This window comes from Salvelinus alpinus, chromosome 29, assembly GCF_045679555.1.
Source record: "Salvelinus alpinus chromosome 29, SLU_Salpinus.1, whole genome shotgun sequence".
Lineage (NCBI taxonomy): Eukaryota > Metazoa > Chordata > Actinopteri > Salmoniformes > Salmonidae > Salvelinus > Salvelinus alpinus.
Window position 1 is genome coordinate 46,673,682 of NC_092114.1, and position 14,100 is coordinate 46,687,781.

Genomic DNA, 14,100 nt, shown 5'->3' on the forward strand with positions numbered 1-14,100 from the left:
GGAGGTCCTGCAGATCCATGTGCAGATAAAGCGTCCGGGGTGAAAAAGTTGAATTAAAAGTGTTATGTGAGGACAAAACTAAGACGTTTGTAAACTTGTTAAATACAGAGTTTGATTAAATGGTTATTAAGAGTAAAAAGTGAGTTCGGTAGGTAGCCAAGTAGCGACAAACTGCACAGCAGCACGGAGACAACGCGGAAGTACGTTGCGTCACCATGTTAATCATACTATAAATATCATGTTTCAGATTGAATTTATTAACTACAAAAAGGAAATACATGTTTTTATTTAAACTCTGGTGCTGCTCTATCACATATTTTGCGGTCTCAGTACTTGTCAATGGTTGTTCTCTCCAGTCTTCTTCAGGTGTCCCGGCAGCAGCTGACCCATGACCTTCAGAACAAGATTGAGGCCCAGGACATTGACCTCTCCTGCTTGTCTATCACTGTGACATCACCTAAGATCTCCCTGAAGCCCAACCCCCTGCGCATACCCATAGGGTAAGCTGGAATGAGGGTGTACAGTACAATACAAAGAAATACTAGGCCTTCTGAAATTCGGAGCAGGATATCTAGATCAAACCTACTTACCTTGTGTTGTCAATGAGCACCTCGTACAATTGCAATTCTTTAATGCATATGCATGTCTAACTAGCTATAATATTAATTTACCAGGCACTCAACTCATCCAATGATTTTCTGCAATGCCACCACTTGCCTTTCAAATTAATTGAATGTACATGTAGAGTTTTTTACTCCAAGAGAGAGAAAGACAATAGTTGAACAAATTAATTTCCTAAAATTAAGGAGAAGCGAGAGGAAGAGAGACCTGGCTATATTTGGTTGTCATTTTTTAAACTTTCACTTAGCTAGTGGATGCAGCAAGCTAGTTTAGCCTACTCAAACACCCAGCTCAAACTTACTCACTTACTGCCTTTATTGTCCCCATGGGGATTTTTTTTTTTGCAGTATCATGTACACGTTTAAAGTGGCGTTTAAATACAGTAGAAAAAACAAATTGACAATACAACATTCATAACAGTTACATACCAATAAAAAGAGACTAGCCTGGTGGCCTTACTGGGTCGATAGGAACATTAGCCTGAGCTGTTTAGGAGGGATATCACACCTGGCACAAATGATTGTCTAGTTCTGCTTTTCCTGCCGGGGGGTGCCCTATACCCACACCCAGAGGGGAGTAGTTCAAAGTCCGGGTACAGGGGGTTACTTGGGTCTAAAATACTTTTGTGACTCTTGCTAAGGGCCCTGACCTTAAAGATCTCATTCAAGCCTGTCTGTTTGATTCCAAGTACCTTGCTTGCTGTGGTGATAATCCTTCTCAGCATATTTTTCTGGCTGACAGTGGCATTGCCAAACCAACAAACAGAGAGGGGTGCTATGTTAGCTAGCTGGTTATGGCTATCCGACACTGGAACTTCCAAGTCAAGATAAGCTTTTGGTTTTAATTTATTGCCACTGGGGCTCGCCGGTGTAACTGCTTTCTGGCTGTACACTGTACTACATGATTGTAGCGGGTCTACTAGAGCGTTAGTTCTAGTAGCTATGTTGAATATGATGTGACAACGATGTAGGCTGTGTGTAGCTGTCATGATATGAAGGTTTGGCTTGGATAGGTTTTCACCTGGTCAAAGACATCTGATGTGTTGTGTGCTGAAGTCCACATGCAAAGGGAAAAGTTGAGGAGGAGAGCACGTAGATAGTTGCAAGGAATTATATACAGTACCAGTCAAAAGTTTGGACACACTTACTCATTCAAAGGATTTTCATTATTTTCTATATTGTAGAATAATAGTGAAGACATCAACACTATGAAGTAACACATATGGAATCATGTAGTTACCAAAAAAGTGTTAAACAAATCAAAATATATTTTATGAGATTCTTCAAAATAGTGTTGTGGAAATTCTAATCAATAATGAGGAGAGACAAGGTCAATCAGGATATGACTTTATTCAAAACGTATTAATAAAATAGATTAATTATTGCAATAATGAAGCTGGTCGACGAATCACCCCAAGATGATTCGTTGAGAGCCAACAAGCGGATTTTAGCCACAGCATTTTATAGCAAAGTACATCCTCCTGAATGTTCATGACAAAAAACAGATGTATGGAATGGGTCACAAGGTTAGGATTTGTATGAAAGATACTAATAATTCACAGCAGACAGTATCTGCTGTAAAGACTGCTCTCATTATGTAGAAACCAGGGTCTGGCCCCCAAAACAAAGTTTCTCATCATTATCCATACCAGAGCCATCTCCACCCTGGTACCTCCCGGCACACAAACACCAACATTCTATGGAATGTGGGCTCCGAGAGAGGACAAGACCATCATAAATCAGTTGCTAGAGTTAAATCTCTGAAGCTCCTCTCACTTCACACAGACACAATAGAGTTCTAAGAACCCTATTTTGTTGCATAAAACAACCATTTGGTGCGATAACAGTATTATTAACAATCTTGTAATTTCTCCACAATAGTAGCCACCCTTTGTCTTGACAGCTTTGTACACTCTTGGCATTCTCTCAACCAGCTTCATGAGGAATGCTTTTCCAACAGTCTTGAAGGAATTCCCACATATGCTGAGCACTTGTTGGCTGCTTTTCCTTCACTCTACGTTCCAACTCATCCCAACTGGGTTGAGGTTGGGTGATTGTGGAGGCCAGGTCATCTGATACAGCACTTCATCACTCTCTTTCTTGGTCAAATAGCCCTTACACAGCCTGGAGGTGTGTTGGGTCATTGTCCTGTTGAAAAACAAATGATAGTCCCACTAGATGGGATGGCGTATCAGATGGGATGGCGTATCACTGCAGAATGCTGTGGTAGCCATGTTGCTTAAGTGTGCCTTGAAGTCTAAATAAATCACAGACAGTGTCACCAGCAAAGCACCATCACACCTCCTCCATGCTTCATGGTGGGAACCACACATGCAGAGATTTTCCGTTCACCTACTCTGCGTCTTACAAAGACACCATGGTTGGAACCAAAAATTGCAAATTTGGACTCATCAGACCAAACAGATTTCCACCAGTCTAATGTCCATTGCTCATGCTTCTTGGCCCAAGCAAGTCTCTTCTTCTTATTGGTGTCCTTTAGCAGTGGTTTCTTTGCAGCAATTTGACCATGAAGGCCTGATTTACACAGTCTCCTCTCAACAGTTGATGTTGAGATGTCTATTACTTGAACACTGAAGCATTTATGAAGCATTTATTTGGGCTGCAATCTTAGGTGCAGTTAACTCTAATGAACTTATCCTCTGCAGCAGAGGTAACTCTGGGTCTCCCTTTCCTGTGGCGGTCCTCATGAAAGCCAGTTTCATCATAATGCTTGATGGTTTTAGCGACTGCACTTGAAGAGACTTTCAAAGATCTTAAAATGTTCCGTATTGACTGACCTTCACGTCTTAAAGTAATGATGGACTGTCATTTCTCTTTGCTTATTAGAGCTGTTCTTGACATAATATGGACTTGGTCTTTTACTAAATAGGGCTATCTTCTGTATACCACCCCTACCATGTCACAACACAACTGATTGGCTGAAACGCATTAAGAAGGAAAGAAATTCCACAAATTAACAAGACACACCTGTTAATTGAAATGCACTGCAGGTGACTACATCATGATGCTGGTTGAGAGAATGCCAAGAGTGTGCAAAGCTGTCATCAAGGCAAAGGGTGGCTATTTGAAGAATATCAAATATAAAATATATTTTGATTTGTTTAACACTTATTTTGGTTACTACATGTGTTATTTCATAGTTTTTTGTCTTCAATATTATTCTACAACGTAGAAAATAGTAAAAATCAAGAAAAACCCTTGAATGAGTAGGTGTGTCCGAACTTAACTGGTACTGTGTGTGTGTGTGTGTGTGTGTGTGTATATATATATATATTAGTTGTGGTAAAACGGAACCTTCAGGAACACCGAAACTTACCATTGATTTGTCAGAGGACAAACCATCCACAGAGACAAACTGATACAGTTGATGTCGGAAGTTTACATACACCTTAGCCAAATACATTTAAACTCAGTTTTTCACAATTCCTGACATTTTAATCAGAGTAAAAGTTCCCTGTCTTAGGTCAGTTAGGATCACCACTTTTTTTTAAGAATATGAAATATCAGAATAATAGTAGAGTGATTTATTTCAGCTTTTATTTCTTTCATCACACATTCCCAGTGGGTCAGAAGTTTACATACACTCAATTAGTATTTGGTATCATTGCATTTAAATGATTTAACTAGGGTCAAATGTTTTGGGTAGCCTTCCACAAGCTTCCCACAATAAGTTGGGTGAATTTTGTCCCGTTCCTCCTGACAGAGCTGGTGTAACTGAGTCAGGATTGTAGGCCTCCTTGCTCGCACACGCTTTTTCAATTCTGCCCACAAAGTTTCTATAGGATTGAGGTCAGGGCTTTTTGATGGCCACTCCAATACCTTGACTTTGTTGTCCTTAAGCCATTTTGCCACAACTTTGGAAGTATGCTTGGGGTCATTGTCCATTTGGAAGACCCATATGTGACCAAGCTTTAACTTCCTGACTGATGTCTTAAGATGTTGCTTCAATATATCCACATAATTTTCCTTTCTTATGATGCCATCTATTTTGTGAAGTGCACCAGTCCCTCCTGCAGCAAAGCAACATGATTCTGCCACCCCCGTGCCACACAGGGGGATTGGTGTTCTTTGGCTTGCAAGCCTCCCCCTTTTTCCTCCAAACATAACGGTCGTCATTATAGCCAAACAGTTAGATTTTTGTTTCATCAGACCAGAGGACATTTCTCCAAAAAGTGTGATCTTTGTCCCCATGTGCAGTTGCAAACCGTAGTCTGGCTTTTTTATGGCGGTTTTGGAGCAGTGGCTTCCTCTTTGCTGAGCGGCCTTTCAGGTTATGTCAATATAGGACTCGTTTTACTGTGGATATAGATACTCTCGTACCTGTTTCATCCAGCATCTTCACAAGGTCCTTTGCTGTTGTTCTGGGATTGATTTGCACTTTTGGCACCAAAGTATGTTCATCTCTAGGAGACAGAACGCGTCTCCTTCCTGAGCGGCATGACGGATGCGTGGTCCTATGGTGTTTATACTTGCGTACTATTGTTTGTACAGATGAACATGGTGCCTTCAGGCATGTGAAAATTGCTCCCAAGGATGAAACAGACTTGTGGAGGTCAACAATTTTATTTCTGATGTCCTTGCCTATTTCTTTTGATTTTCCAATGATGTCAAGCAAAGAGGCACTGAGTTTGAAGGTAGGCCTTGAAATACATCCACAGGTACACCTCCAATTGACTCAAATTATGTCAATTAGCCTTTCAGAAGCTTCTAAAGCCATGACATCATTTTCTGGAATTTTCCAAGCTGTTTAAAGGCACAGTCAACTTAGTGTATGTAAACTTCTGACCCACTGGAATTGTGATACAGTGAAATAATCGGTCTGTAAACAATCGTTGGAAAAATTACTTGTGTCATGCACAAAGTAGATTTCCTAACCGACTTGCCAAAACTATAGTTTGTTAACAAGAAACTTGTGGAGTCGTTGAAAAATGAGTTTTAATTACTTCAACCTTAGTGTATGTAAACTTCCAACTTCAACTGTATATGTATGTGTATACATACATACATACATACATACATACATACATACATACATACATACATACATACATACATACATACATACATACATACATACAGTGGGGCAAAAAAGTATTTAGTCAGCCACCAATTGTGCAAGTTCTCCCACTTAAAAAGATGAGAGAGGCCTGTAATTTTCATCATAGGTACACTTCAACTATGACAGACAAAATGAGAAGATTTTTTTTCTCCAGAAAATCACATTGTAGGATTTTTTATGAATTTATTTGCAAATTATGGTGGAAAATAAGTATTTGGTCAATAACAAAAGTTTATCTCAATACTTTGTTATATACCCTTTGTTGGCAATGACAGAGGTCAAATGTTTTCTGTAAGTCTTCACAAGGTTTTCACACACTGTTGCTGGTATTTTGGCCCATTCCTCCATGCAGATCTCCTCTAGAGCAGTGATGTTTTGGGGCTGTTGCTGGGCAACACGGACTTTCAACTCCCTCCAAAGATTTTCTATGGGGTTGAGATCTGGAGACTGGCTAGGCCACTCCAGGAACATGAAATGCTTCTTACGAAGCCACTCCTTCGTTGCCCGGGCGGTGTGTTTGGGATCATTGTCATGCTGAAAGACCCAGCCACGTTTCATCTTCAATGCCCTTGCTGATGGAAGGAGGTTTTCACTCAAAATCTCACGATACATGGCCCCATTCATTCTTTCCTTTACACGGATCAGTCGTCCTGGTCCCTTTGCAGAAAAACAGCCCCAAAGCATGATGTTTCCACCCCCATGCTTCACAGTAGGTATGGTGTTCTTTGGATGCAACTCAGCATTCTTTGTCCTCCAAACACGACGAGTTGAGTTTTTACCAAAAAGTTCTATTTTGGTTTCATCTGACCATATGACATTCTCCCAATCTTCTTCTGGATCATCCAAATGCTCTCTAGCAAACTTCAGACGGGCCTGGACATGTACTGGCTTAAGCAGGGGGACACGTCTGGCACTGCAGGATTTGAGTCCCTGGCGGCGTAGTGTGTTACTGATGGTAGGCTTTGTTACTTTGGTCCCAGCTCTCTGTAGGTCATTCACTAGGTCCCCCCGTGTGGTTCTGGTATTTTTGCTCACCGTTCTTGTGATCTTTTTGACCCCACGAGGTGAGATCTTGTGTGGAGCCCCAGATCGAGGGAGATTATCAGTGGTCTTGTATGTCTTCTATTTCCTAATAATTGCTCCCACAGTTGATTTCTTCAAACCAAGCTGCTTACCTATTGCAGATTCAGTCTTCCCAGCCTGGTGCAGGTCTACAATTTTGTTTCTGGTGTCCTTTGACAGCTCTTTGGTCTTGGCCATAGTGGAGTTTGGAGTGTGACTGTTTGAGGTTGTGGACAGGTGTCTTTTATACTGATAACAAGTTCAAACAGGTGCCATTAATACCGGTAACGAGTGGAGGACAGAGGAGCCTCTTAAAGAAGAAGTTACAGGTCTGTGAGAGCCAGAAATCTTGCTTGTTTGTAGGTGACCAAATACTTATTTTCCACCATAATTTGCAAATAAATTCATAAAAAATCCTACAGTGTGATTTTCTGGATTTTTTTTCCTCATTTTGTCTGTCATAGTTGAAGTGTACCTATGATGAAAATTACAGGCCTCTCTCATCTTTTTAAGTGGGAGAACTTGCACAATTGGTGAATGACTAAATACTTTTTTGCCCCACTGTACATACATACATACATACATACATACATACAATGAGCAAAGTGATCGTGCTGTTTTTATGTGGCTGCTATGAAAGTGAAATGTGTTTGCGTGTGATCAGAGGTGTATTCATCCCGCTGTTTGTTGAAAAAAAAATCTTAAATGGAAGTAAACAAAGCAAGGATAAACATACCTGTAAAAACTCACATTTGCAATTGTTTGACTAATGATTACACCGTTAATCAGCTAGATGCAGGCAATAGTGTGCAAGGCGGTATTGAACGTATCAATGTCTGTCGATTATTGAAAATTCTCTCACCCTGTGCACCTACTTTGTAAACTTTCATTCATAGTTTGTAGCAACCTTGTGATAGGTACAGGGAAAATTTGAGTATCATACAGTAGCCTAAACCTATCAATGTTAAATTGAGCTTGGTTAACTTTTACTTGGTACTCATCCCGGATCCGGGAGCACCCCCCACAGTAAAAAAGCTGACTAGCATAGCCTAGCATAGCGTCACAAGTAAATACAAGCATCTAAATAGTCCAAGACACCAGATGAAAGATACAGATCTTGTGAATCCAGCCATCATTTCTGATTTTTAAAATGTTTTACAGGGAAGACACAATATGTAAATCTATTAGCTAACCACGTTAGCAAAAGACACCACTTTTTTTACTCCACCAGTTTTTTACTCCATCAGTAGCTCTCACTAATTCGACTAAATAAAGATATATATAGCCACTAACCAAGAAACAACTTCATAAGATGACAGTCTGATAACATATTTATGGTATAGGATATGTTTTTTTAGAAAAATTTGCATTTTTCAGGTATAAATCACAGTTCTACATTGCAGCTGCAATCTGAAATAGCGTTGGAAGCAGCCGGAATAATTACAGAGACCGACGTCAAGTACCAAAATACTCATCCTAAAACATTTCTGAAAAATACACAGCCTACAGCAATTGAAAGACAAAGATCTTGTGAATCCAGACAATATTTCAGATTTTCTAAGTGTTTTACAGCGAAAACACAATATATCGTTATATTAGCATACCACATGAGCTAACATCACACCAGCATTAAATCAAGGCAAAAGGGGCGATAACGTTATCGCCACCAAAATATATAAATTTTTTCACTAACCTTCTCAGAATTCTTCAGATGACAGTCCTGTAACATCATATTACACAATGCATATAGAGTTTGTTCGAAAATGTGCATATTTAGCATCACAAATCGTGGTAATGCAATGTAATCTGTCAAAACATGGCATGCATTCTGGCCGGCGCCATCTTGGAAAGGCACCTAAGTTTACGATTATTTATCGATTAGATTGACAAAAAAAATACAGGTTGGACAGCTAATGAAAGATGCATTGGTTATTAATGCAACCGCTGATTTAGATTTTTAAAATGTACGTTACTAGACATACATTGTGAGTTACAGCCAGACTAGTGCCGCAAAAAATGGCTGACAACTGCGTTTACATTTTTCCACATAAATACGGAATAAAATCATAAATAACTCTTACTTTTGGACGAGCTTCCATCAGTATCTTGGGCAATGTGTCCTTTGTCCAAAAGAATCGTTGCTTTGTTGTAAAACGACCTCCTCAACTTCGGAACTAGCAGCTAACGATAGCTACACGGCACACACATGCCCAAATCCTCAAACGCAATACTAAGGAAATTCAGAAAAATAGCAATATACTCGCATAAACTGATATAAATCGGTTTCAAATAACTTCGTTATGATGTTTCTAACACCTATATCGAATTAAATCACAGACGGATATATCTTTGATCAATAACGAGAGCTTTTGAGCATGCGATTCTGATGTCCTCCCTTGCGTCCTGGCGAGCGTCGAAAAGAAGGGACATCTCACTCCATTCCGTTTTATAAACTCTGAGAAACACGTAGAGACACCATTCCACTTCTCATTGGTTACTGACATCCAGGGGAAGGCGGGTGCAGTTCATGTCAAGCCATAGGGCACACACAGAGTTTTAAACTGATCCGAGATCAGAGACAATTTTTCAGAGCTTCGCATGTCCTGTCATGAGTTTCGCTGTAGAAAGAGTTCTGGTTCACCCACAGACATAATTCAAACGGTTTTAGAAACTAGAGATTGTTTTCTATCCAATAGTAATAATAATATGCATATTGTACGAGCAAGAATTGAGTACGAGGCAGTTTAATTTGGAAATGTAAAAAAAAAAATAATGCTAACAGCTCCCCCTATTGACAAAAGGTTAACTTCTTACGGCTGAGATCCCGTTAACGGGATCGATATGACAACAGCCAGCGAAAGTGCAGGGCGCCAAATTCAAACAACAGAAATCTCATAATTAAAATTCCTCAACCATACAAGTATTTTTCACCATTTTAAAGATAATCTTGTTGTTAATCCCACCACAGTGTCCGATTTTCAAAAAGGCTTTACGGCGAAAGCATACCATGCGATTATGTTAGGTCAGCACCTAGTTACAGAAAAACACAGCCATTTTTCCAGTCAAAGAGAGGAGTCACAAAAAGCAGAAATAGAGATAAAATGAATCACTAACCTTTGATGATCTCCATCAGATGACACTCATAGGACTTCATGTTACACAATACATTTACATTTTACATTTAAGTCATTTAGCAGACGCTCTTATCCAGAGCATGTATGTTTTGTTCGATCAAGTTCATATTTATATCCAAAAAAGTTTACATTGGCGCGTTATGTTCAGTAATGTTTTGCTTCCAAAACATCCGGTGATTTTGCAAAGAGCCACATCAATTTACAGAAATATTCATAATAAACATTGATAAAAGATACAAGTGTTATGCATGGAACTTTAGATAAACTTCTCCTTAATGCAACCTCTGTGTCAGATTTCAAAAAAGCTTTACGGAAAAAGCACACCATGCAATAATCTGAGTAAAGCGCTCAGAGACCAAAACAAGCCATACAGATACCCGCCATGTTGTGGAGTCAACAAAGTCAGAAATAGTATTATAAATATTCACTTACCTTTGATGATCTTCATCAGAATGCACTCCCAGGAATCCCAGTTCCACAATAAATGTTTGTTTTGTTCGATAAAGTCCATAATTTATGTCCAAATACCTCCTTTTTGTTTGCGCGTTTAGTTCACAAATCCAAATTCACGAGGCGCAGGCCAGACAAAGTAAAAAAATTCCATTACAGTTCGTAGAAACATGTCAAACGATGTATAGAATCAATCTTTAGGATGTTTTTAACATAAATCTTCAAAATGTTTCAACCAGAGAATTCCTTTGTCTTTAGAAAGGAAAAGGAACGCAGCTACCTCGCACGGGCGCACGCCTGACTGAGCTCATGGCATTCTGCCAGACCTCTTACTCAATCAGCTCTTATTCTCTCCTCCTTCACAGTAGGAGCCTGAAACAAGGTTCTAAAGACTGTTGACATCTAGTGGAAGCCTTAGGAAGTCCAATATGACACCATAGACACTGTATATTGGATAGGAAAAGACTTGAAAACCTACAAACCTCAGATTTCCCACTTCCTGGTTGGATTTTCTTCTCAGGTTTTTGCCTGCCATATGAGTTCCTCTATACTCACAGACATCATTCAAAAAGTTTTAGAAACTTCAGAGTGTCTTCTATCCAAATCTACTACTAATATGCATATCTTAGCTTCTGGGCTTGAGTAGCAGGCAGTTTACTCTGGGCACCTTATTCATCCAAGCTACTCAATACTGCCCCAAGCCATAAGAAGTTATTAATGGAATATGAATGACAGTCATCCAATATGCTGTAATAGAAATAAGGCCATGCTCATTAAAAAAAAGAATCATCCTCCCTCATCTTAGACGGTACTGACCGCCACTGCTGTAAAATACCTGTACCTGAATGTGTAAAATGTGCTGTTGCAGTTCCACCACCCCCCAGCAGTGGGAGCAGTTCAGCCAGTACAACGTGGCCCGAGCTCAGGAGGAGATGCAGGCGTCACTGCAGCTGAGGGAGGACATGAGTGTCACCAGGGTACAGGTGTGAAATGGGGCCTGGGGTAGGGAGAGAGGAGTGTAGCGTTACCATATGGTCAGCCCTATACCAATAGCACTTTTCTGTATTGGCTCCTATCAAACAGCACTGTCTGTCTGCGTCCCAAAAGTCACCCTATTGCCTTACTTTTGACCAGGGTCAAAAGTAGTGCACTACATATGGAATATGGTGCCATTTGGGATGCACTCTCTCACTGCTTTTACAGGGCTCTCTGTTGTTGTGTGTGGTATCTGATTGGGTCTGCTTCATAGATATTGCTAGAATGTGTCCGTGTAAGACTAGTGAGAGTTAGATGAAGATGTGTGTTATATCTGGGTTGTCATCCCACAGTTGCAGAATGAGCTGGATGCTCAGCGAATCGCCACAGTGTTTGCCATCCGTAAACGCACTCACCACCTGGAGCAGGCCCGCGATGAGGCGCAGTGGCAGATGAAGAGCGTGAGTCGTCAACCTTTACCACCTCTTCTTCCTCTTCAGTGCCAAACTGATTTTTATCAATGTTGAAGACATGCAAGGCGTGAACTTGCAGAATTAGGCACAAAGCTTTAGGCTGCAGGTCAAAATTAACTGTGGCTTGGCCTAACCTGGCTTGACAGTGGGGTCAAATGTTTAGAAGAGTGGCCAGGATTATGGCTGTTACGGTGACCGTATTACCGCCACACCGGCGGTCACGAGAAATAATGTCAGTTAAATTCCATGTGACCATTTAGTCACGGTAATTAGGCTTCTTCAAGCTCTGATGCTGCTCATGGTCATTAGTAGCCTACCAAGCTTGCTAACTGCCTGTTACTCAGCACTCTATTGTCCCTCTAATCACTCTGACATCAATGCAAATGTAATCAAAAATCTAATCAAACACTTCATGAGAGCTCATGTTGCGCAACATTTCTATAGGCTATGCAATTGCATGAGAAAACAGAGTGATGGCCTCTATTAAAAAGAAGATCCCATCAGCTTTCTATGAGCTAGGCCTACTATATTTATTTCTCAACTGTCCTAATATTACACACATTGCTTCTCTTTACAACAGGCTGGCATGAAAATGAACCACGGGAAAAGCGTCCTCCATTTTCCCCTGCCCCTGTTTCGAGACATAATGGTCCATTCTAAATCAAAACAAATTTCACACATATATTGTTTACTATATGAAAATCAATAATAAATAAATCAATCAATCAACAATAGTCTGATTTATAAACAGCGCATGCCTTTTTTTTGCGGCTTTTAAATCATAGTCGCACATCTCATGTAGCCTAGCCCATAGGCATATATGTTTTGATAAGGTTTGTATCACAACAAAAGTGACCAAATGACTTCTTAAAATGAAGCACATTAATCCGCTTTAAAACAGGTGTAGAGCCTAACTGGCATACGTACGCAGCGCGTGAGTTTCAAGTTTGGGGAGGATCATTTTCACCATAAAAATGCACATTTAAAATAAAAGCATTACATACATAATCGTATTTGCGGTCACTTTTGAGAATGGTGTTTTCCTGCTAATAGGAACATTTGCGCTATAATGTGAAGAATTAGTCTAATAGTTTATCAACATTTTAAGCTAAACGTTCTGATCTGTTCCATCGACCTCATTGCTTAAAAACGTTTTTTTTTTATGCTAGTGGTTGTATTCATTTGGGATCTATCGCATCCCACAACTTTCCCTGACTATGTTTGGAATATACACTGCTCAAAAAAATAAAGGGAACACTTAAACAACACAATGTAACTCCAAGTCAATCACACTTCTATGAAATCAAACTGTCCACTTAGGAAGCAACACTGATTGACAATAAATTTCACATGCTGTTGTGCAAATGGAATAGACAAAAGGTGGAAATTATAGGCAATTAGCAAGACACCCCCAAAAAAGGAGTGATTCTGCAGGTGGTGACCACAAACAACTTCTCAGTTCCTATGCTTCCTGGCTGATGTTTTGGTCACTTTTGAATGCTGACGGTGCTCTCACTCTAGTGGTAGCATGAGACGGAGTCTACAACCCACACAAGTGGCTCAGGTAGTGCAGTTCATCCAGGATGGCACATCAATGCGAGCTGTGGCAAAAAGGTTTGCTGTGTCTGTCAGCGTAGTGTCCAGAGCATGGAGGCGCTACCAGGAGACAGGCCAGTACATCAGGAGACGTGGAGGAGGCCGTAGGAGGGCAACAACCCAGCAGCAGGACCGCTACATCCGCCTTTGTGCAAGGAGGTGCACTGCCAGAGCCCTGCAAAATGACCTCCAGCAGGCCACAAATGGGCATTTTTGGGGGTGTCTTGCTAATTGCCTATAATTTCCACCTTTTGTCTATTCCATTTGCACAACAGCATGTGAAATTTATTGTCAATCAGTGTTGCTTCCTAAGTGGACAGTTTGATTTCACAGAAGTGTGATTGACTTGGAGTTACATTGTGTTGTTTAAGTGTTCCCTTTATTTTTTTGAGCAGTGTATTTATTTCTCACACAGAATAGGTTAACTTTTGTACTATGGGGAATAGTAGATTGACATAGGCTAGTGCTTTTGCTATTCGTTAGGCCTACTCATCTTTTTTGGCTGTTCTTTCAATATCTTCAATATGTGCATGGGAATTGGATAAGGACGCGCGCAGTTGCGTCACCGATGTTTCTGTCTTCACTTGTACACTGTGAGAAAGACCCGACCACATGACTGAGAGTCATGTGAGTTAGTGGTGCTTCGGAGCACGCAGCTGGTGAAGCGCTGAATATAATAATTATAATTCCCAAGGGCACAATGGCCACTG

The 14,100-nt window shown here is 40.4% G+C and overlaps 1 protein-coding gene across 2 annotated transcripts in view; it reads left to right on the forward strand.

Moving 5' to 3' along the window:
- The window catches only part of tekt2 (tektin 2 (testicular)), a 31,828-nt gene that overhangs the window by 12,551 nt on the left and 5,177 nt on the right, over window positions 1–14,100 (forward strand). Inside the window, exons 5-7 of one of the 2 annotated variants that reach the window (XM_071374335.1) lie at window positions 357–500; window positions 11,215–11,329; window positions 11,675–11,782. In XM_071374335.1, coding sequence (XP_071230436.1) covers window positions 357–500; window positions 11,215–11,329; window positions 11,675–11,782 — 367 coding nt within the window. The remainder of the gene's footprint in view (window positions 1–356; window positions 501–11,214; window positions 11,330–11,674; window positions 11,783–14,100) is intronic. The other variant, XM_071374336.1, reaches the window with a different exon arrangement.